The following is a 22,086-nucleotide window of genomic DNA, read 5'->3' on the forward strand; positions in this document are numbered from 1 at the left end:
TACAGCCACTTCCTCTGTGTGTGACAGCACTTAAACACTTAAAAAACACTTGAAAAGATCTCTTTGGGGCTCTCTTCCACTTTCCCAATCAGGATTAAAATTGGTTGTAATCATCTGGGGGATTTTGAGGCAGCAGAAGGCCTGGAGCAGAGGCTGATTTGAATGAATGCCATGCTGGGCTCTGTCCCTGCAGGCTCTGGGCATGGAGAGCAGCTCTGCCTCCGTGGCTTTGGCCACCTGAGCAGATCCTACAGCACCATGCAGACCCATCCCCAAACCTGCGGCTGTTTCTGAACGTTCCCTCCTCCCTCTCCCCCCCAGCAGCACCTTTAGCAGCCACAGGAGGGACCAAGCCCTGCAGGGATGCTGGGGGGAATGTGCAGTGCTCTGATAGTGAAAAGGGTGGGGGTCTGGCCCCTGCCTGCAGGATTTTGGAGCCAGGTCCCTGCTTTAACGACCTTCAGGGCAGGAACCACTGCTCTGGAGGGCTGAGAGGTCATCCAGCCCCTGGGAGCCTGCAGACACCCTGCAGCACTGGGCTCTGAGGGAGGGAAGAGGAGGAGCAGCAGCTGGAGGGGCTCAGGCCATGGGGAGGACCTGGGCTGAGGTCAGGGATGAACAGGGAGGGAGCCCTGGCTGGATGCTCCCCACCTCTGGGGAAGAGGCTGGGTTGAAGAAGCAGCTCCAGGGTTCAGAAATGGGGCTGCCAACCCAGCTGGGCAGCCAGGGGTGTGGGGCACCTCCATCCCTACCCCACTCTGTGGCCACAGGTGCTCTGCCAGCACACTTCAGCTCCAGGAGATGGTGGTGGAACAGATCTTCCTGCTCCTTCATCAGCCCCTGGCTGCTGCAGGGGCTGGGAATGGCTCCTGAGCTGCTGCCTCTGAACCCCTGCAGCCCCTTATTTCTCTAATGCAGCTTGTGAAAATACGTGAACATGAAAATCCACCAGGACTCAAGACAAGCCCCCAGATCCCTGCTCACCACCACTGTTTTCCCCACACCAGCCCCACTCTCTAACACGAGTTTTTTTGTGTTTCTTGCAGCAATGTGGACACAGAGAAGTTGTGTGGTAAGTCAGGGGTGTTCCTGCCCTGGAGAGCCTCTCCTCCCCAGGGTGTGTGTGATGGGGCTTGTGGTGTCTGACCTGGGCAGGACTGGGTGGCTCAAAGGTCCCTGTGGCTGGATTCCAGCACAGAGCTGCTTTTCCCAAGGGGAAAGGTGTTTTGGTTTGAAAAGCCAGGTGTCTGCTAAGGAAGGCAGGAGCGTCCCCTGAAATGGAAAATGCAAACCCCCTCCCTCTGAATTATTATAATTTTGAAATTAAGGGGCTCTCAGGCAAAGATATGGGAATATGAATAAGAGTTCTTTATTAGGAAAATTAAAAATACAAATACAATAATACAAACAAATAAAAAACAAACCACTGCCAGAGTCAGCAGAGGCGCTGTCCCCTGTGGGTCAGGGTGGTGGCACAGTCCCATCCCATGGGGGCTCAGCCCTCCTGCAGTGCCAGCTGTGCTTCTGCTGGAGCAGGGATCCTGCACAAGGCTGCAGTTTTCCTCTGCAGCTCCAGGGCTGCTGGAGATGGGCCTGCTCTTCCTCTGGCAATGCAGGGCAGGAGAAAGCTGCTCCTCTGGGAATGCAGGGGGCAAAGGCTGCTGTGCTGTTCCAGGCTCAGATTGGATCCAGGTAGGAATGCTTGGCTCCTGCCCTGGGCACAGCATCTCCCCATGGGATGCTGGAATTTGATCAGCCCTGCAGAGACACTCCCTGGCCATGGACAGCAGAGATCTGCTGGAGGGAGGATTGGCTGTGGGAGAGATGAAGAAAACTGCCCCATGAACAGCAGAGAACTGCCCCAGCTCTGACAGATGGGGACAGAATGCACAGCCCAGCCACATCTTACAAACCAGGACAACAGGGAAGGACTTTTCATTTCAGTCAGTGTGGGGGAGTGACTCTGGAAAGGGAGGGAATTCCCCCTTGCAGCTCTGGGCTGAGTGTGGGGAGCAGGAGCAGGGGAGGCAGAGGTGGAGGTGCTCAGGAGCCTGACCACGGTGTTCTGTCCTGCTGCAGATTATTTCTCAGCCTACCTCGGGGAATACAGGAACGTGCTCTCTGCCCTGGAAACGCTCAACGCTGCGGTGCTGGCAGCCATGGACAAAACCAAGCTGGTAAGGATGGCACCAGGGGAGGGCAGCAGGGTGGGAAATGGGAGCTGTGTGAGCTCAGCTGCTTCTTAGTGTGGAGTTTGGGGGTTGGAGGCAGCAAACCCCTCAAATCCAGGGTGTCAGTGTGTGCTTGGGTTGCTGCATGTCAGGCGCACAGCCTGGAGGAGGGGAAGGGCAGCAGCCTGCTAGCAGTGGAAGGTGTTTGCTGCTGCCTTTCCTGAAAGCATCTTCTGAGAAAGCTGCTCGGGCAAGTACAGACAGTCAGTCAGTCCACACTCTCACCATAGCTGGGTCAGCAAAAAGAGATGGAAATGGTCTCTGTATAGAGTTCTGTTGCTGAAACAGGCAATCCCCCAGCTGGGAAATAATGTGCTCTGACTCCAATGATTCCAGAAAGCTGAACAATTGCTTTATTAAGCTATATTATATTACACTAATACTATACTAAATTACATACTAAAGAGATACTAAAGAAAAACCCACGACTGTCTCCAGACAGTCATGACACACGTGGGTCCAATTGGTCAAGGAATCAAAACAACCTTCACTGGTGCCCAATTCACAAATCACTTTGGGTAAACAATCTCCATAACACATTCCACATGTGCCAAGAAAGAGGAGCAGTGAATAGAGATAAGAATTTTTTTCTCTTTTTTCTCTGAGCTTTCTCTGCCTTCCCCAGGAAGAATCCTTGGTAAAGTTGTGCCTGCTGCTCTCTGTGAAGAGAGCTGTGGCCACAGAGTTCCAGTGAGGTTTATTGTAGAGTCACACTGAAGGGATCCAGGGCCAAAGCCAGGACAAACAGTGAGTGTCCTTGGTTAAGTATGGGGTCAGGAGCCAGTGCTTTGGGGTCACAGGGGTAGTGCAAAGGGCAGACCTATGAGAAAGGGCAGATTAACACAGCTGCAGGACACCATGGGAGAAGCCCCTTTTGACTCACCCTGAGGTGAGAGGCATTCTCGAAGCCTGTGGTAAATTCTTCCAGGGCAACATCCTAGAAGTTTCCCTAAAAGGCTCAAAGGTGTTCACAGAGAAGGGTAAATCCAAAATTTTTGTGCTGTGAAGACCTTATCTGCATTCTGGGGACATCATCCCCCCCTTGCAAGGCTCTGGCAGTGACTGTTCCAGCAGCTCCTTGCAGTGTCCTGCCCCCAGACACTTTCTGGGAGCATCACTGAGAGCCTGTGTCGAGTTCTGAGCCAGAACAAAGTGTTCCCCCCCGAGCAGCAAGGCTCCAAACGAGTCCTGCAGGGCTGGTGGTGCTCAGGATGGAGCCCAGCCCGGGCTGTGCTCACAGACTGAGTGCTGGCTGCAGAAGAGAGGCAGGGGCAGCTGCAACTCCTGCTCTCCCAGCCTGGCACAGGGCTCATTCCTGCTCTCCCACCCTGGCACAGGGCTCATTCCTGCCCCAGTGCTCGCCCTCTCCCCGCAGTTTGTGCTGATGGAAGCAGTCTGGAGGCTGCTGATTAGGGCAAGCTCTGAGCCCCAGCTCTGCTGAGCAGCCTCAGGATAAGGACAGTGGGGAAAGGCAGCACTGGAAGGGCCCTGCTCAGGGAGCAGCAGCTCCTTCTGCACCTGAGATGTGCCAGAGGGTTCAGCTGTGTGCTTGGGAGCTGCTGAGCATGGGGAACACCCTTCCTTTGAAGCAGGTGATGGGCATCATCCTTTGAATGCTCCTCTGAGCGCTTGCTCAGACAGAGAAGACAAGGGGGGCCAGTCCCACACTCACCAGAGTGGTGTTTGTGCCTCTGTGGTGTCAGTCCCTGTCTGGGTTTTCCTCTGGCCACAGCCAGCCTCAGCAGTGTCTCCCTGTATGTGTGGAAATTTCGTGCCAGGAGAGGGAATCTCCTGAAAATACATTTTCTCATTGGTTCAGGTCCCCAGCCCACTCACAGTTATTAAATACAAGTGCAGAGGGAGAGGAGGAATCCTCTCCAGAGAGCTGTGCTTTATTTCAGTTCCTTTCTGTTCTGTTTTTTTGGGTAATGAATGTGTACAGTCACGGATTTCTCCAAAGGGCAGCAGAGTCACTCTCTGCTCACAGTGTTGGTGTGAGGCATTCACTCACAAAGCTTCTGTGCCACTGCTGTTCCCTGGAAAAGAGAAGCAGGTTTTCCCTGTTGAAGCAAATTTTGCTGGGCTCGTTTCTCTCCTTGTTTGGATCTGCCTGGAGCTGGGGCAGTGCAGTGTTCCCAGCACTGCTCTCACCAGGAGGAGCCTGTGCTGACCAGGGGCTCTGATCCCAGCCCTGATGTGCCAGTGCAGGCATTGATCCCCCTGGATATCCCAGCCCTGCTGTGCCCAGTGCAGGCATTGATCCCCCTGGGATATCCCAGCCCTGCTGTGCCCAATGCAGGCATTGATCCCCCTGGATATCCCAGCCCTGCTGTGCCCAGTGCAGGCATTGATCCCCCTGGGATATCCCAGCCCTGGTGTGCCCAATGCAGGCATTGATCCCCCTGGGATATCCCAGCCCTGGTGTGCCCAATGCAGGCATTGATCCCCCTGGATATCCCAGCCCTGCTGTGCCCAGTGTAGATATTGATCCCCCTGGATATCCCAGCCCTGCTGTGCCCAATGCAGGCATTGATCCCCCTGGATATCCCAGCCCTGGTGTGCCCAGTGTAGATATTGATCCCCCTGGGATATCCCAGCCCTGATGTGCCAGTGCAGGCATTGATCCCCCTGGGATATCCCAGCCCTGCTGTGCCCAGTGCAGGCATTGATCCCCCTGGGATATCCCAGCCCTGCTGTGCCCAATGCAGGCATTGATCCCCCTGGATATCCCAGCCCTGCTGTGCCCAATGCAGGCATTGATCCCCCTGGATATCCCAGCCCTGGTGTGCCCAGTGTAGATATTGATCCCCCTGGGATATCCCAGCCCTGGTGTGCCCAGTGCAGGCATGGATCCTCCTGGATTCCTCCCCTGCACTCCCCTGCTGTGCTGGGCTCTGCTCTGGGCAGGAGGCAGGAGCTGTGGGAGGGATGCCTGCCACTGCTGGAGGCTGCAGAGATGAGAAATGGAGAAATGGAGATGAGAAATGCTGCATTCCTACCTGCTGGCACCTGAGTGTGTTCCCACATTTGTATTTCCAGAGTTGTGATGGGATTAGTGGGCTGGATTTCAGCCAGTTTCACCCCTCGGTGAGCCAGGGCAGAGGGCAGATGTCCCCCACTGCACCTGCCCCTCAATTCTTCTGGTACAAACACCCCTCTGGGGCCTGGGAGCCCCCTTTGGCAGAGACAGCACCCTCGTGGAAGAACCAGATGAACTTTCACCCCAGGGAGCTGCTTGTGTACTGAGAAAACTGGAATGTTGGAACCCTGGATACTGAGAGTTTCAAACTTTCTGTGCTGACAGGCACTGACCCTCAAGAAAACACTACATTTGACCTGATGCCATAGAGAATACTCCCAAAATTAAATAATAGAACTAAGATTATGAGTGTGTAGTTTAAATGGAAGTGTGTAATCACGAAGTAGAAAACTTATAGTTTAGGGTTTTAGAATAATATATAAATAATAATAGAATAATGTTATATAGTATTATAATATAATAAATATAAAATAATATCTTGTATAATTAATATATAAGACTATATAATAGATTATATAGTATATCACATATTATTATTGTAATTAATTATATAATCATTAATATATAATATATAATTAATAATATAATATGAATTTAGAGTAATATATGTAAAGGAAGATAGAAGTTTTAAGGCAGAAGCTAGTCCTTCACCACCTTCTTCATGAGTTTGAGTAGTATTATGTAATTGGATAAAAAAAATCCACATTACAAGCCACAAGTAGTTAGTTATTAAAAGTAAAAATAATTTAAGTGTCATTTCTTAATGAAACAGCTTATCCTTTAAAAACTTTGTAGAGAGAGAGAGATACAGCTCCATTTTTAGTTTATTAAAGTACTATAGAACTCACAATTTGTGAAACTGTTAATATAGATAAGAACTAATAAATGTCTAAGTCCAAAGAAGAAATACCATGTCACGCATTTAATCCCAACCTTAACAAAAGGAAGCAAGGACTCCTCAGTGGAGGAGCCCTGCAGAAGGATCTGCAGGCCCTGCCTGCTCCTGCCAGGCTGTGTTGACTCTGGAGCAGGCAGCGAGGTCCAGGCTGGCAGGGAGGAGGAGGAGGAAAAGATCTCAGGCTCAAGCTGTGTCCCAGCACAGCATCTCCTGCTCGGGGCATGATCCAGCTCCAGCTGCCCAGCCCTGCATCCTCCAGGGACACAGCTGGAAATATGGAATATTGTATTTGCGAGGTGCCCCAATGAAGGAAGGATTGATGAATCTGACTCCATGTTCTCAGAAGGCTAATTTATTACTTTATGATACTATGTTATATTAAAGAACACTATACTAAAGAATACAGAAAGGATATTTACAGAATGCTAAAAAGATAATAATGAAAACTGGTGACTCTCTCCAGAGTCCTGACACAGCTTGGCCCTGATTGGCCAAAGAGTGAAAACAACTCACAGCAGAACCCAATGAAACAATCACCTGTGAGTAAACAATCTCCAAACACATTCCACATGAGCACAACACAGGAGAAGCAAATGAGATAAGAATTGTTTTCCTTTTTCTCTGAGGCCTCTCAGCTTCCCAGGAGAAAAATCCTGGGTGAAGGGATTTTTGCAAAGAATGTGAATGCCACAGTGGAATGAGCAGGAAAGCACAGAGAGCCTGGGCAGCTCCGTGGGGACTGCTCAGACTGTGCCAGGCAGCTCCCCAGGAGGGGAATCAGGAAATCAAGGCTCGGAGGGGATGTGCCATGAGGGTATTTGGGAGCTGTGGTTTGAGGCAGTGCTGCCAAAAGTCCTTGGGATGGAATATTCCAAGCTCTGTGCTCTCTGCAGATCAGGACACCTGCCTTGGGTCACTGGGCTGTGTCCCAGCTGTCTCCTGGCTGGCAGCTCCTCCATCTCCTTGTCAGGAGAAACCCTGGGACAAAGTGTGGGAAGTGCAAGCTGAGTTTCTCCTGTGTGCCTGCAGTTACTGCAGTGTCAGATTAGCCCTTTCCTGACCCAGAGATGGGGCAGCTGAGAGGTCTTTTCAAAACTTTTATTCCATTTTCAGTCTCATGTGAAGGGTGAGACAATACAGATGTTATAACTCACACCATCACAACCAGAAGCCAACTATTTCCTAATTACAAAACTACAAGTGTTTCTTAGCCCATCAGCTTTAGCTACACTTCTAAAAAATCTATTTTATACTTATACTTAGTACTTAAATATATATACTTATATATGTATATATACCTTTTAATATGTATATATAGTATATATATGTACTATATATACAATATATATTTTTATATATATACTTATATATATAAAGTATATACTTATATACTTTATGCTTATACTTTAAAATTTTTATTTTTAGTTTCATTTCTCTCTCAACAATGTTTATATTATTCTATAATATTTCTAAGTTAACATTCCTTATCTCAGTGTTTACATACAAATACGCACTATCTGAGCCTTCTGTCAGATTTTAAGAATTTTCTAGAAATCCATTTTCCACACTGCAGGAAGCTCTGTGTGTGTGTGTGAGCAGCAAACCTGCTCCTGGTTGTTTTTATGGATCTACAGGTCAGCAGGAGGAAACCAAGCCATTAGGGGTTCCCATGCCTCCATCCTTCCTCACTGGGCTCTTAGGAACATGCTGAAGAAAATTTCCCTTGTCAAGAAGAGAGGGTTTTTCCTTCACATGCTGCCATTCCCACTTATTTGTAAAATATGACTTGGTAGCTGTGCTGTAGTGTGATAATTACACCTTATTTTGTGGCTGAACTTCATGTTTGCAATATAATTGTGTAAGGGTAGGAGGTGAACAGTGGAAATAGCTCAGAAAACAGCCTGATGTTTCTCACAGGGGGTTTGCATGCTAAAATCTTTCCATTCTCCAGTGTGCAAACACTGCAAACCCTCCCATAAATACCTCTCCAAGCCAGGCAGCCTTATTGATCCTTTGACAGGAATTACGTGGCCACCCATTCCATTCTGTCCTGAGCTTAACTATCATCATAAGAAATCAATAAAACCCCTCAAAATCAGAATTACAGCAGCTCTTGGCAACTTGGAGATTTTTGACTGGGTACACAGAGCTGAAATCCCAGTGCACGACCAATTCCTTGTCTTGAGCTTGCTGAGTTATTTCCCTTGTGACTCCCAGCCACAGGGCTTTGCCATGGGCAGCAAATGCTGTGCTTGGTGAGTTTATTGATAAGAGGGTTTGACCTCTGTGCAACATCTGATGAGAGGATTTGGGTTTTTTCCCCCAAAATGAGGAGTGTGATAGCGGCTGGACTTTGGGTTCTTTCTCTCCCCTGGCATGAATTTTTCCAGACTGCTGCTGAAAGGTGGAGCAGCATTTGGAGCTCTCCTGGGGGATGGTTATTTCCATCCTGTCTGCAGCAGTTCCCCTGGGTGTGCTGTGTTTGATGAGGCAGCTGGCAGTGCTGCCATGTCCCCTCCTAGCACAGCGTGCCCTGGGCTGGCAGGGGGTTTGGGGGCTGTCACCCCTCACTGGTGCTGTGCCTGTGTGTTTGGGGTGCAGGGATTGCCCTGGTGGGGCTCAGGGCAGGAGGAATGTGGTGTTGGTGAGAGCAGCTCTGCCCCTGCCATAAAACTCCATCCGTGGGGGATTTGGGCATTCAGGGTGGGAGCTGAGAGGATGGGGAGTGCTGGGAGGCAGGCTTGGTGCTTCTCCCAGAACCTGGCCCTGGGAAGGTGTCAGATTATGCTCTTTTCTGACCCAGAGATGGGGCAACTGAGAGGTGTTTTCAAAACTTTTATTCTATTTTTAACAATACAATAACAATATTCTACTTTAAGAATACAATTTTGTACTGATTTTCAGTACCAAGAAAATCCATAATTAAATGTTACTCCCCATCATCCTATATACGGAAACTCAGGTTTGTAGTACAATTGTACTACCTCAGTACCCCCTAAAAATAAAATTACTAGCCTAAATAGATTCCCACAGGAAGGGGAGTGATGTGCCTGGGGAGAAGCCTCCAAGCACCAGGCCAGGGGAAATGTTTGTGTGCCCAGGCTGTGGCAGGGCTGGGAGGACACCTCAGAGATGGGAGCACTTCTCATCTGGCTGCTTGCTGGGGGAAGGGCTCTCAGTGCTGCCAGAGGGATGACAGGGACTGGATTTGGATTTTGGGCAGTGAAACTGATGCCTTGTACAGGCTGACCTAGAGCAGAGGCTAAAGAACAGAGCTGGACCTAGAACAGAGCTAAAGAATAAAGCAGGGATTTATTAAAAGGCCTCAATGGATCCACCTTGGGCAGCACAAGAGCCCAGCCAGGGCTGCACCCAACATGAACCAAAATGGTCCCAAAATGCACGAGCGCTCACGGGGTCTGTCACTGTGATCAGTTCTGCTCCATTTGCACATTGGAGTTCATTGTCCAATTACAACCCCAGCCCATGCAGTGCCATCCTGCTTTTTTTTCTCTCTTCAGCCCACGGTGTTTGTGCTCTTGGGGCTGAGATTTGGATCATTTGTCCTTGGTGCCCAGCTAGAGCAGGAATTGTTTTGTCTCCCTGCTCTGTGCAGAGAGCTCACCATCCCCTCATATGAAGCTCAGAATTGCACACTAAAGCAGCACAGAATGTGAAAAATATAAAAGCTAAAACCTGAGGCATCAAAACAGACTGTGCAGGACTGTGTGGTGGGGGAATAATGTTCCTGCTGTGCCCCTGGGGACTCCCTCCCTCCAGGCGTGTCCTGGGGAGGCTGGAGTGTCTTTGTTCCCCTTCAAGCAGGGAACGGGTCCAGGCTGGCAGAGCTGGGCAGGCACAGAGGCAGTGCTGGCAGGGCTTCCAGTGCCTGCACACCCTGGGATGAGGAGGGGAAAGCTGAGCAGGGATCCCCAGCCCTGAGCTCTCCCTTTCTGGGGCTGTGGGCACAGCAGGCTTTGTGGGAACACGTGGGATGCTTGGCTGGGGGAGGCTGGAGATGCAGAGCTGGAACTCAAGTTTGCTGTGGCTGCTTGTCAGTGCAGCTGCCATCCTCTTCCTGAGGCAGGAAAATGAGATTCATTTTCCAGCAGGGATGAAACCCCCATCCCCCTGGCCCCTGGTGCTGGGGGGGGCTCTGACCATCCTTTGCTGACTCCAGTATGAGCCTAGAGCTTGAGGGATGAGCATCCATCCTCTCCCTTCCCTTCCCTTCCCTTCCCTTCCCTTCCCTTCCCTTCCCTTCCCTTCCCTTCCCTTCCCTTCCCTTCCCTTCCCTTCCCTTCCCTTCCCTTCCCTTCCCTTCCCTTCCCTTCCCTTCCCTTCCCTTCCCTTCCCTTCCCTTCCCTTCCCTTCCCTTCCCTTCCCTTCCCTTCCCTTCCCTTCCCTTCCCTTCCCTTCCCTTCCCTTCCCTTCCCTTCCCTTCCCTTCCCTTCCCTTCCCTTCCCTTCCCTTCCCTTCCCTTCCCTTCCCTTCCCTCCCATCCCATCCCATCCAGCTGTGCCCAGTCAGACACAGTTCCTGGACTGGCACAGAGCAACCAGAGAACCACGAGGGGCTCAGGACCCTCCCCACTGCTCCCTTTCTTTGATACCAGCAGTGGAAGGGTTACAATGAAATCCTTCTGTGCAGAGCTTCTGGAATTCCAGATCCTCAGAGTGCTGGAGAGAAACGCAGCAGGAATTGGAAATATTTGACCCCAGTAATGGAGTGGCATTGCTGGACATTATTTTGGACGTGGTTCATGCAGCCTGGGGGGGTGAGGGCAGCTCTGGGTGCTGCAGCCTTGGGGTCACACGAAGACACCAGAGGGAGGGCAGGGATGCTGCTCCAGCCTTGTCGAGGAAAGGGATGGAGCTGTCCTGGTGGCTCTCCGGGGGAGCAGCCAGCCCTCCTCCATCTCGGGGAGGCTCCTGCCTCGCCCTCCCGCTGCTGGTCCTGTCTCTCAGGGCTCACGGTGACATGCTGTGGTTTCTGTGTCCCTTGAGGAGCTGGCACGGGGCTGGCCATGGGGACAGCAGTCTGCTGTGACAGCTGGGCTGTGCTCCCCAGCTGCTTCCTTCACAAGCCCTGATCCCTTCCTGATCGTCTGCCGAGCTGGGTCAGTTCAGCCAGGCAGCAGCAAAGCCAGGTGAGGAAATGCCTGCCAGGGAGCTGAATCGGCTCCCTGAAGCACCAAACGACCTCTAGACCAAAATTAAAGGGTGAAAGCAGTTCCCTGGTTTCCAGCTCATCTTCCTCAGCCAGCGCTGACCTGTTCCAGTGCCAGGGTGAGCAATCACCTCCTGCAGTGAGTGGCTGCAGTGTGGGCACTGTGCAGACCTTGCCCTGCTCAGCCCCTTCCTCCCACACCTGTGGCTCCCCTTGGGGGCCCTGCAGTGCTGACAGCTGGAGAAGGTCCCTTCCTCATCCTGGCAGCTGCATTTCCAGTTGGGAAAGGCAGCCTGGAGCATTAGCATCGCCTGAGTGTACCCAAACCAGGCTGTCAGCGTGGCCTGGATCCCCAGCGTGAGCCCCAGTTGTTTTCCAGCCCGATGGGACACACCCTTAGACAGGAAATAACCCAGAGTCTCAGTGAAAAGCACTTTGTTTCTTTTGGGGCACTTTAATTGACTCTGCACCCCTGCAGCAACACAGGAGCCACTGGGGCACCGCTGCTGCAGCTGCCCCCGGAGCAGGGCAGTGCTTCAGCCACTCCAGCAGTGACACCGGGGATGGCTGCCACCTCTCTACTGGAATTTCGTGTGCACATACTCAGCCCCGTGCTCCTGGTACTCGCCTTTTGTCATCCACGAGTGCTGGAAGGACGTGAGCGAGGCTGCCATGGAGCCCCCAGCCCAGGCTGCCGTGCCCCTCTGGGGGTTCGCCAGCACCTCGATGTGCACACCTGCTCCTTGGAAAAGGAAGTTCAGCTCCAAGCACATCCTCTCGGGAAAGCCAGGAAACATGGAGGAGCCTCCAGAGAGCACGATGTTGCCCAGTATGTGTCTCCTGGCCTGCTTGGACAGCGCCTGCAGGCTCTGCCCAGCCAGCTGGTGCAGGCCGGGGCAGCTGAGCTGCAGCAGCTCGGGCCGGAACAGCGGCTCCGGGCAGCAGAAGCGCTCCTTGCCCAGGGTGATCCAGTGCCCGTCGGGGGTCTGGAACCTGGCTGGGGCATGGGAGCCCTTCTGGAGGTCTCCCTCGTAGTCCAAGGACACGTAGCAGCATTGCTCCTTCAGCTGGGTCAGCACCTTCCTCGTCAGGGCCTGCAGCGCCGAGGGCTCCGCGGGGCTCTGCAGCAGCAGCCGCTGCAGGTGCCTGGACAGCTGGTCCCCGGCCACCCCCAGGCAGCGGGTGCCCTTCCTCAGGGTCTGGCCCCCCAGCACGGAGGTGACGTGGGACACCGCCGCCCCGGCCTCCACGGCCAGCCCGGAGACCCTGCCGTGGGCGCAGAGCGACAGGAAGCCGGTGTTGGCCAGGTGCAGGGCGGGCACGCCGAGGCCCTCGAACAGCACCTCGGCCGCCTTCGCCCTGTCGGCGGCGGGGCAGGACGGGGACTCGGCCAGGAGCACCGGGTGCTCCTCTGGGGACACTTTGAGGCAGCAGCAGAAGAGGTGGCTCCACAGCGCTCTCATGCCCTCCCAGTCCTCAACGAGGCCGTACTTGAGCGGGCAGCACCGCAGGGCTGCGGCCGAGCACCGCGGGCTCTCCGTGCCAGGGCAGGGCTGCCACGGCGTGCCCAGGCTGCAGGGCGGCACCAGCACCGTCCTCAGCACGCACTGGGGCTGCCGCTGGCCCGCAAAGCCGCCCCGCGTGAAGCGGCTGCCGCTGTCTATGACCACGGCGGGCTTCAGCATGGCTGGCGCTCCGCAGGGACGCCGGGCACGGAGGAAGAGCCTGCGGTGGGACAAGAGGGGTCTGGTGAGGGCAAACCAGGCTCAGGTGCCTGCTCTGCACTGGAGGACAGCAGTGTCTGCTCTGGAAGTGTCTGGGTATGTCCCTCCTGGCTGCTCGCTCCCTGTCTCGCTGAGCATCCCTCCTTCTCTCCAGAGGTTTTCTAGCACTGCAAGGACAGAGTTCAGGTGGTTTTAAGGAAGCAAGTGAACACTGGACATGAAAGTTGAGTGGCTGGACCAAATCCTGGGCTGTATCTGAAGGAGAGGGGCCAGGAGGTCAAAGGAGGCGACTCTTCTCAGCTACTCTGCTCTTGTGAGACCCCATTTGGAATATTGTGCACAGCTCTGGTGTCTCCAGCATAAAAAGGACATGGAGCAATTCCAGAGGAGGCCACAGAGGTGCTGAGGGCACTGGAGCACCTCCCCTCTGGAGGCAGGCTGAGAGAGCTGGGGCTCTTGAGGCTGGAGAAGAGAACTTTGTGTGGAGACCTCCCAGCACCTTCCCAGAGTGTGAAGGGCTACAGAGAAGTGACAGAGGACTCTTTGTCAGGAACTGTGGTGACAGGACAAGGGGAATAGGATCAAACTGAAAGAGAGGAAATTTATGCTGGGTATTAAATGCATGAGGTTCTCTACTGTGAGGGTGGGCAGGCCCTGGCACAGGGTGCCCAGAGCAGCTGTGGCTGCCCCTGGATCCCTGGCAGTGCCCAAGGCCAGGCTGGATGGGGCTTGGAGCACCCTGGGACAGTGGAAGGTGTCTCTGCCATGGCAGGGGGGGGTTGGAACTGGATGATCTCTGAGGTCTGTTCCAATCCCTTAACATCCTATAATTCTATAAATGCTGCTGCCAGCAGAGCCCATCGCACACGGAGAGGAGCTGAGAGGATCTGTGATCCCAGCTGGCAGAGAAGGGCAGGAGTTTGGGGTGCCTCTGTGTGTGTCCAGGCCCTTCCCTGGCTCTCTGTGCCTCCCAGACCTGCTCCTGTGGCATGGTGTGCCTCTTGACCCGTTCTTTGGGCACTCTCCAGGCCAGTGACCCCTTTGTTCTCCCCAAAGCTTCTCCCATGCCCCTCTGGTTGCACTGTTACACCCCCAGTGTAAGGACCCGTCAGAAATTCATCAGGGAATGTCTCAGGGGAGCAGCCAGGCTGGCACTGTTTCCCTGGGCAGAGAGGGCACAAAGCCAGCCCCTGCCTGGGCTGCCAGTGGTGGGGGGTCCCTGCAGGAGCTGCCAGCACCCAGGGGGCCACCACAGGCTCCCAGCCCTGTCCCCAGCCGTGCAGTGAGCAGGAGGCACAGGGGACGCTGTGCCAGCCCTGGGGCCCTCCCTGGGCTGGGGGCTGTCCCTGAGAATGACCTTGACCTTGTGGCTTGTGTCCATCTGCCCTCCTGCACAGCTCCTGCAGCTGGCAGCGCTGGGCCAGGGCTGGCAGTGCCCATGGAACCGTGGTTGTATTCCCTGTTGTGATCTCACAGCAACGCACCCCCAGGGTTCTTCTGCCCCACAGCCACACTTCTGCCCCCAAGGTTGTGGTGATAATTAAAATTTGATTGAAACCATCCCCGTTTGGTTTATTTAAGGGACAGCCCCTCCCCGGTGTGGCTCTGCTGCCCCTGCCCAGAGGAAGATCTGACAGGTCCTGTCCCCTCTCCCCCAGAGGTACGAGACAGCCTCGAAGATGGAGCAGTTCCTGACGCGGTTCCTGCTGCGGGAAACCATGCACCAGCTGCAGTCCCTGCAGGCGTCCCTCGAGTGCGCCGTGGACACCGTGGAGGAGCAGGCGGGACGGGAGAGGTACCGGGATGGGAGAGGTACCGGGATGGGACGGGAGGTACCGGGTGGGATGTGGCCAGCCCCTGTCCCCAGCCCCCTCCTCACTGGGAGGGACGGCCAGAAGCCCCTTCCCAGCCCAGTGCTGAGCTCACACCTCTAGGAATGACTTCAACCCATCTTTTTTTTTTTTTGGTGTCTCTTTTTTTTTTCGTTTTTTTTTTTTTTTGTTTGTTTGTTTTGGGGGTTTTTTTGTTGGGTTTTTTTTGTTTGTTTGGGTTTTTTTTTGTTTTTGTTTTTTTTTTTGGTTTTTTATTGTTTGTTTGTTTTTGTTTTTGTTTTGGTTTGGTTTTGTTTTTTTTTTTGTTTGTTTTTAATTCCAGAAAGGAGGTCAAGAAATCGGAGACTTCAGTTGGCCTGAGGTCAGGCAGGCGGTGTGGGCGCAGGGGACAGAAGAACGTCTGCCTGTCCCCAACAGACCCCTACTCTGGGATGCTGACAACAGGTACCTGCTGTTCCTCGGGTTCTTGGTGTCCTGCTGGAGCCTGGAGGGGGTGTGGGACCAGCACAGATTCACAGTAAGGTGGGAAAAGATCTCCAGGATCGGGTCCAGCCATTCCCCCAGCACTGCCAAGGCCACCACTGACCCGTGTCCCCAAGTGCCACATCTCCAGCAGCACTGGGCACTGAGGGCTCCTCCAGAATGGAGCCTGGAGCATCTTGCCCAGATGCCAGCTGCAGCTTCTGGGGGATGTTGTATCTCTTGGGCAACAGAAAAAAAATCAAGTTTTTTGGATTAAATCCGAGGTTTAGAGCAGTGTGTGAGCAGGAGGCACAGGGGATGCTGTGCCAGCCCTGGGGCCCTCCCTGGGCTGGGGGCTGTCCCTGAGAGTGACCTTGACCTTGTGGCTTGTGTCCATCTGCCCTCCTGCACAGCTCCTGGAGCTTTTGTGGGTTTTGGGTCTTGGGCAAGCTTTGGCCGTGACAAAACTGAGCTTTTTTTGGGTGACACCTCTGTGCCCTTTGCCCTGCAGGTGTTTGTGTCGAGGACAACAGCCAGTGGATGGCTCAGATCAACAGGCTCCAGCAGCTCATCGAGAAGCTGGAGTGCAAGGTGTGTGCCCAGGGCGTGCTGGGGCTGCCCCACACCTGGGCACGGCCACGTCACTGCTGGGACCCCCCTCCCGTGCCAGCAGCCCCCTCTCCAGCCCTGGCATTGTCACAGAGCCACACTGGCCCCAGCCCTGCATCCCCTTCCCCCAGCTCTGCTGACCCTGGCCTGGCTTCCCCTGGTGCTGAGGGGTCCATCAGGCCCCACTGACCCCACAGGGCTGCAGGGCACAGCCCTGCCCTCCCCCAGTGCCACAGGCAGTGTCCCTGGGGTGGCACCCAGCTGTCCCCGGGGTCGGTGCCACTCCTGCTGCAGAGCTCTCCTGGTGACTGGTTTATCCCAGTAACTCTGGTTTATCCCAGTAACTCTGGTTTTACCCAGTAACTCTGGTTTATCCCAGTAACTCTGGTTTTACCCAGTAACTCTGGCTTTTCCCTGGTGCTAACGCAGAGCCCCCGCCTGGAGCCACTGAAGGAGGAAGCCATGTGCAAGGGACAGGATGCAGTAAGTCCCTGTCCCTGTCCATGTCTGTGTCCCCATCCCTGCCCCTGTCCCCATCCTTGTCCCTGTCCTTGTCCCTGTCCCTCTCCCTGTCCCCATCCCTGCCCCTGTCCCCATCCTTGTCCATGTCCCTGTCCCTGTCCCTGTCCCACTCCCTGTCTGTATCCCCATCCCTGTCCCTGCCCCTGTCCCTCTCCCTGTCCCTGTCCCTGTCCCTGTCCCTGTCCCCATCCCTGTCCCTGTCCCCATCCCTGTCCCTCTCCCTGTCCCCATCCCTGTCCCTGTTCCTGTCCCTGTCCCTATTCCTGTCTGTTTCCCCATCCCTGTCCGTGTCTGTGTCCCCATCCCTGTCACTGTCCCTGTCCCTGTCCCTGTCCCTGTCCCCGTGGTTTGCAGTGACCCCTCTCACACGCTGCCCAGCCTGGGAGCTCTGCTGTGACCCGCTGATGGAGCAGGGCTGGGATGCAGGGCTGGGATCCAGGGCTGGGATGCAGGGCTGGGATCCAGGGCTGGGATGCAGGGCTGGGATGCAGGGCTGGGACCATCCACGGGACAAACGCAGGTGCCTCGTGTCCCTGCCAGCCCCGGGCAGTGCCCGCAGCTGGGTGCCCGCACCCCGGGGTGCTGGGGGTGCCCGCAGAGCCGGGCGGGGGGGTCCCCAGCCCTTTCAGTGGGGGACCAGCAGCAGGACCCCCGGGATGGAGCCTGTCCTGCTGCTCCCTGCACGCAGCTGCCCAGCGGGGACAGCCCGGGGACGGGCCGGGCAGCAGGGGACAGTCCCTGACACCGCGCTGTCCCTCGGCAGCACATCCTGGTGGCCAAGCGGCAGATCTCGGTGGCCACGAGCGGCATCGAGGAGTTCCGGCAGGCGTTCCGCTCCTACACCGAGGGCACGGCCGGGCACAGCAGCTGCCTGCAGTGAGTGGGGTTTGCTCGGGGTGCCCTGGGGCTGATCCCCCAGAAATGCGGGGTTTAGCACCCTCGGGGACACAGGGCTTTGGGTGATGTTTTCACAGGGCTTTGGGTGATGTTTGTGTGCTGGCCTGGCAGACAGTGTGCCCCAGTGCCATCCCAGCTGCTGCAGGTGTTCCCAGTAAGAACCAGTGCCTGGCGAGCAGCGGGAGGGTTGTGCCAGCAGGAGTGGCTGTGCCCTGTTCCTGTGAGTGCGTGCACAGCTCCTCCAGCACTGAAGGACTCAAAAGCAGAGGGAAGGCCAAGGGCAGGGCTCTCTGATGGTTGGAGAGCCTGTGGGAAGCTGCCACGAGCACCCTGGGTGAGGCCAAGGCTGCCCCAGAGCCCTGCAGGGCCACGGCAGTGCCAGCCTGGCCCTGATGGCACAGCTGCTGCCTCCCCTCTCCCACGGGACACCCCAGGCTCCTCCAGCAGGGAATGTTCCTGCTGTTCCTGTTTCGAGTGTCCTTTCTCAGCTCTTCACTTTCAACAGCACAAATTCACATTTTCAGTCCAAACAAAAGGAAGATGCTCGCTGTGACACGTGTGGTGGAGAGAATGAGAGGCTTTTTTTGGGAACTGATGGGTTTTTTGTCATCAGGGCTATTTGTGGAGGCAGGGTGCTGTGTGGGCTGGCTCTCCACGTGAGCCAAAAGCTGGAGCCGAGCCCGGGGCACTCCGTGGGGCTGGGTCCCTGCAGGGAACCACAGAGCCCCGTGTGGGAGCAGGGCACACAGTCCCAGAGCTGCTGGGTGACACTGTGCTGTCCCCTGGGGCTTGGCCTCCTCCAGCAGCTGCAGCAAAGGCTTGGCCTCAGCTGGAATTGCTGCTGCTGCAGCCCAGCACAGCTGCCTCCCCTGGCCCTGCACCCCCAGCACTGCAGTCACCCCTGGCTGCCTCCCCAGCACCACCCCAGCCTCTGCTGGGCCCCAGGGAATGTGGGAATTATCACTCTGGGGGCAGAGAGCTGGGGGTTTGTGCTGTGAGCTCAGCTCCTGCCCCCGTGCCTCAGTTTCCCCCCGTGTGAAGGGGGACACCCACCTGCTCCAAGGGGCTGGCAGAGCTGTGTCAGTGCTGGGGAAGAGAAAAAAATAATAAAACACAGAACGTGCTGGCTCCTGGGCAGCAGCAAAGACCAGTGAGAGAGCTGTATAGCTCCTCTGCCCCCTGCACACGGGAGCTGTGGAGCAGGATTTGGGTTTGGGACCCTCTGGAGCTGTGAATGCACCCAAACTGTGCCTTGGGAGCTGATGGGAGGCAGATGTGCACAGCAGTGCCCTGCTGCCCTGGGCTGCTGGGGCACATGTGGCCATGCTGTGCCAGGGCTGTGCCAGGGCTGTGCCAGCCTGCCCAGCCCTGCTGAGGGTCACTCTGTCCCCACAGTGTCTCTGCCTGCAAGCTGACGGACGAGGCCTGCTTCATCCTCTACGAGTTCTGGCAGGACGTGACCTCGTGGAGGAGGTGGGACAGTGCCCAGGGGTGGGGCTGGGGGGCTCAAAGGGGGTGCCCACTGCTCCCTTCCCTTGCCCAGCCTGTCCCCCTGCTCTGCACTGGGTGCCCTGGGGCCACCTGCAGCTCCCGGGGGTGAGCACCCCGATAAAGGGTTTGGGGAGCAGGGCAGGAGCAGGGGCTGGTGCTGGGGTGCAGAAGCTGCCCTGTCCCTGTGTGTGGGCACAGGGCCCTGGCACCACACCCCCCTGACCCTGCGCCCTGTTTGACAGCCACTTGCAGTCCAGCTGCAGCAAGACTTTCCAGCAGTCCATCCTCAGCTTGCTGGAGTCCCCGGAGCTGCTGACCACCATGCTCTTCCCAGGTGAGGCTGCCTCAGCCCTGCCCTGCCCGTGCTGCAGAGGGCAGGAGCAGGGCAGGAGCAGGCACTGTGGCTCCCTTCAGGGCAGAAAATCGGCTTGGGGTGACCTAAATGAGCTCAAACCTCAGGGTGAGACCCGTTGTCCCCAGCAGGTTTGGCTGTGTGGGCTGGGGTCTGTCCCCTGCCCACGGTGGGGACAGCCAGGAGCAGGGACACTGCCCGGGTAGCAGATAAGCTGAGTCCTGCCCCAGGTACAGCTGGTGCCTCGTTTTGTGTCTCCCCCGAGCCCTGAACCTGCTCTGCAAAGCCCTGGTGCTGCCAGCTCAGTGCCAGGGGTTCCAGCCCAGTGCTGGGGCAGGGCAGGCAGCACAGGGAACGGGCACATTCCCAGGGTACCCATGGAACTGGACCAGCTGGGGGGACTGGGAACCAAATTCAGCCCCAGTTTGCTTTCAGAGATCATTTCAGGGTCTTGTAAAATATTAGTTCATAAAACATGGATAATTTGGACTGAATCCTGCACTGCTGGTGCTGCTCCCGACTGGCCAGTGCCACTGACCACGTTCCCAGTGCTCTCCTGCAGAAGTTGCACAGTTCCAGGGGCTCACCCTCTCCAGGCTCCCTCCCGGGGTGGGGGTGGCTGCTTTGGAGCCAGGGACCTGCAGGGTGGGGTCCCCCATCTCTGCCACCCCAAATCCCCATTCCCAGTCCCACACTGCCCTCAGCTCCCTGCTTTCCCTCTCTTCCCAGCTTCCTGGTGGATCATGAACAACAACTGACCCGAGGCAGCTCTCCAGGACACCATCAGCATGCGGGAGGACGTGGAACCTGGGCACGGCCCTTGTCACCTTTGTCACCTCCCTGTCCCTCCATTCCCTCCTGTGGCCAGCGGGGGCTGCCTGCCCCCGGCCCTGCCAGTGTTTTTGCTCCTTTGCTCTTTTCATGTTAATTTATTTATTTCTCCTGCTCCTAAGCCAGTGTCCGAGCTGCCTGTGGGGGCTGTGGGTGGGGTGGCAGCCTGGCCCCGGGGGGACACGGGGCTGGTGCTGCCCTCAGTCCCTCCTGCACTCAGCTCCTCTTCCTCCTGGCTCTGAGGCTGCCCGGGGACGGGCAGGGGGACACGGCCCTGGCCAGCTGTGACATCCTGCCCAGGGAGCCAGGTGGCCTCATATGGATTGTCAAGTGTTTTATAGGGAAAAAAACATTTCATGAAGTACTTCTGGCATGGTGTACCTGGCCATGCCCTGCCACGCTGGCAGCATGTGGCTTTGAGGCTGGCTTTGTGCCCCAGCAGCTGTGCCCACGGCTGGACCTGTCCCCAGCACATGCCACTGCCAGGCAAGGCCGAGGGGCTCCAGGCTCTGCTGCTTCCTCAGCTGCCAGAACCCAGCCCTGGCACCAGGCAGTGGGGAGGGGTCTGGGCTGGGGGCACTGAGTGAGGGGGGAAGGCTGGGGCAGACCCCACCTGCTCCAGGCTGGCACGGGGGTTTCCTGGGTGCTGCTGCAGCAGCAGAGCCTCTGCTGAGCCAGGAAAAAAAGCATTGTCACAGCCAGAGTGCAGGGACTGGGAGGGCACAGGGCCAGGAGGGAACCAGCCACCCTCCTGGCCTGGAGAACACCATCCCTGTGCCCCTGCCTGTCCTCACAGCAGTGTGGCACCAGGGGTGCCTGCACCCCTAATCCTCACTCACCCGGGACCTGCTACCCCCCAACCTCTTCTCCCACTCCCCGTGGGTGCTGCTCCTGCAGAACCATTGCTTTGAGTGTTTCTGCCCCAGTCCCTGATGCAGGCAGGACAAGCTGAGCCTGAAGCTGCTTCCTGGGGACCCCCACACGCTGTGCTGGGTGGGTCTGACACGGTGGCACCCCTGGCCCCAGGGGGTGACAGCACAGCAGGTCTCTGGCTTTCAGGGTGCTTGTTTTGCTCCTGCAGGAGCTGCCTGGCTTTGGGGTGCCAGGGCTGACCTGGCTGATGCCAGGAGCCACCTGCAGAGATCAGGGAAGCTCCTGCTTGGAGGGACAGCAGCTGCTGCTGCCAGCCCAGCTGGGCACTGCCAGACCCCAGCCCAGGGCAGGCTCAGCACCCAAAGCACAAATGCCCCTCCCAGGGATGGGGGCAGGGCCTGTCCCTGTCCCCACGGGGACACATCCCCAAGCACCCCATTGTCTCCCTGGTTATCAATCCCTGCTGCTGCCCCTGGCCAAAGCCAGGATCTGCTGGGACCGTGGGGCAGCAGGGGCAGCTGCAGGGCCACACTGCTGCCCCTGGGAGTGACAAACAGGGGATGCAGGGATGTGCTGGAGCCACAGCAGCACCATCAGGAAGGGACAGGCTGTGCCAGGGCACAGCCAGGGGGGTCAGAGAGGGGCAGCCACAGGGGCAGAGCTGCAGCAGGCACTGGTTTGGGATTCCTGAGCTGCCTCCCCAGCCCTGGGTGGGGTTCACCCCTCAGTTTTGGGTTTTTTCACCACTGGATTAATGTTTGCAGCAGCCTGGAGACCAAAATCTTCAGATTAAGCCAAGGTGTGGGCAGGGGGCATCCCTGGGGGCCCCAGGGCTGGCAGTGGCAGCCAGCTGAGACAGAGCCCTGCAGGCTGCTCTGTGCTCACCTAAAAAAAGATCATTTTAAAAAAGCTCAGAAAACAACACACTGAGCTATAAACTCAAAGAAATCACTGAGGATGGGGCTTAACTCCAGCTCTGCCTGCACTTGCTCCCAGGCTTTGCCCACAGCATCACCACCACAGGGGAGGCAATTTTTGTCCCTAAAAGTCCCCTGGCCAAGGCCAAGGTGTGGCAGCATTCCCCAAAATCCCCAAGAGCTGCCTGAGCACTGCTGAAAACCTCTGCCCCTTCCCAGAGAGAAGGGAGCTGGAGGA

General features: G+C 56.1%; 2 protein-coding genes across 3 annotated transcripts in view; one reads left to right on the forward strand and one right to left on the reverse strand.

Moving 5' to 3' along the window:
- NECAB3 (N-terminal EF-hand calcium binding protein 3) overlaps window positions 1-20,179 on the forward strand; it is a 30,540-nt gene extending 10,361 nt beyond the window's left edge. The window contains exons 4-13 of the mRNA XM_064391463.1: window positions 1,047-1,072; window positions 2,080-2,177; window positions 14,721-14,857; window positions 15,217-15,338; window positions 15,868-15,947; window positions 16,395-16,448; window positions 17,251-17,363; window positions 18,780-18,857; window positions 19,118-19,209; window positions 19,957-20,179. Of these exons, the coding sequence (XP_064247533.1) occupies window positions 1,047-1,072; window positions 2,080-2,177; window positions 14,721-14,857; window positions 15,217-15,338; window positions 15,868-15,947; window positions 16,395-16,448; window positions 17,251-17,363; window positions 18,780-18,857; window positions 19,118-19,209; window positions 19,957-19,985 (829 nt within the window). The 3' untranslated portion in view covers window positions 19,986-20,179. The remainder of the gene's footprint in view (window positions 1-1,046; window positions 1,073-2,079; window positions 2,178-14,720; window positions 14,858-15,216; window positions 15,339-15,867; window positions 15,948-16,394; window positions 16,449-17,250; window positions 17,364-18,779; window positions 18,858-19,117; window positions 19,210-19,956) is intronic.
- Window positions 11,748-14,625, reverse strand: ACTL10 (actin like 10). Of its 2 annotated transcripts, none has more exons than XM_064391460.1 (2): window positions 14,426-14,625; window positions 11,748-13,229 (listed from the first exon to the last, which is right to left on the reverse strand). In XM_064391460.1, the coding sequence occupies exon 2, from the start codon at window positions 13,021-13,023 to the stop codon at window positions 11,917-11,919; it is 1,107 nt and encodes a 368-aa protein (XP_064247530.1). In that variant the 5' UTR covers window positions 13,024-13,229; window positions 14,426-14,625; the 3' UTR covers window positions 11,748-11,916. The 2 variants fall into 2 exon arrangements, with proteins under 2 accessions (XP_064247530.1, XP_064247532.1); XM_064391462.1 differs by having other exon boundaries at window positions 14,420-14,625.
- Window positions 20,180-22,086: the final 1,907 nt, after the last annotated feature.

This window comes from Passer domesticus, chromosome 16, assembly GCF_036417665.1.
Source record: "Passer domesticus isolate bPasDom1 chromosome 16, bPasDom1.hap1, whole genome shotgun sequence".
NCBI classification, from domain to species: domain Eukaryota; kingdom Metazoa; phylum Chordata; class Aves; order Passeriformes; family Passeridae; genus Passer; species Passer domesticus.

Bases quoted from the DNA above. Each gene is read 5' to 3' on its own strand.
- ACTL10 (XM_064391460.1), bottom strand. From the start codon at position 13,023: ATGCTGAAGCCCGCCGTGGTCATAGACAGCGGCAGCCGCTTCACGCGG.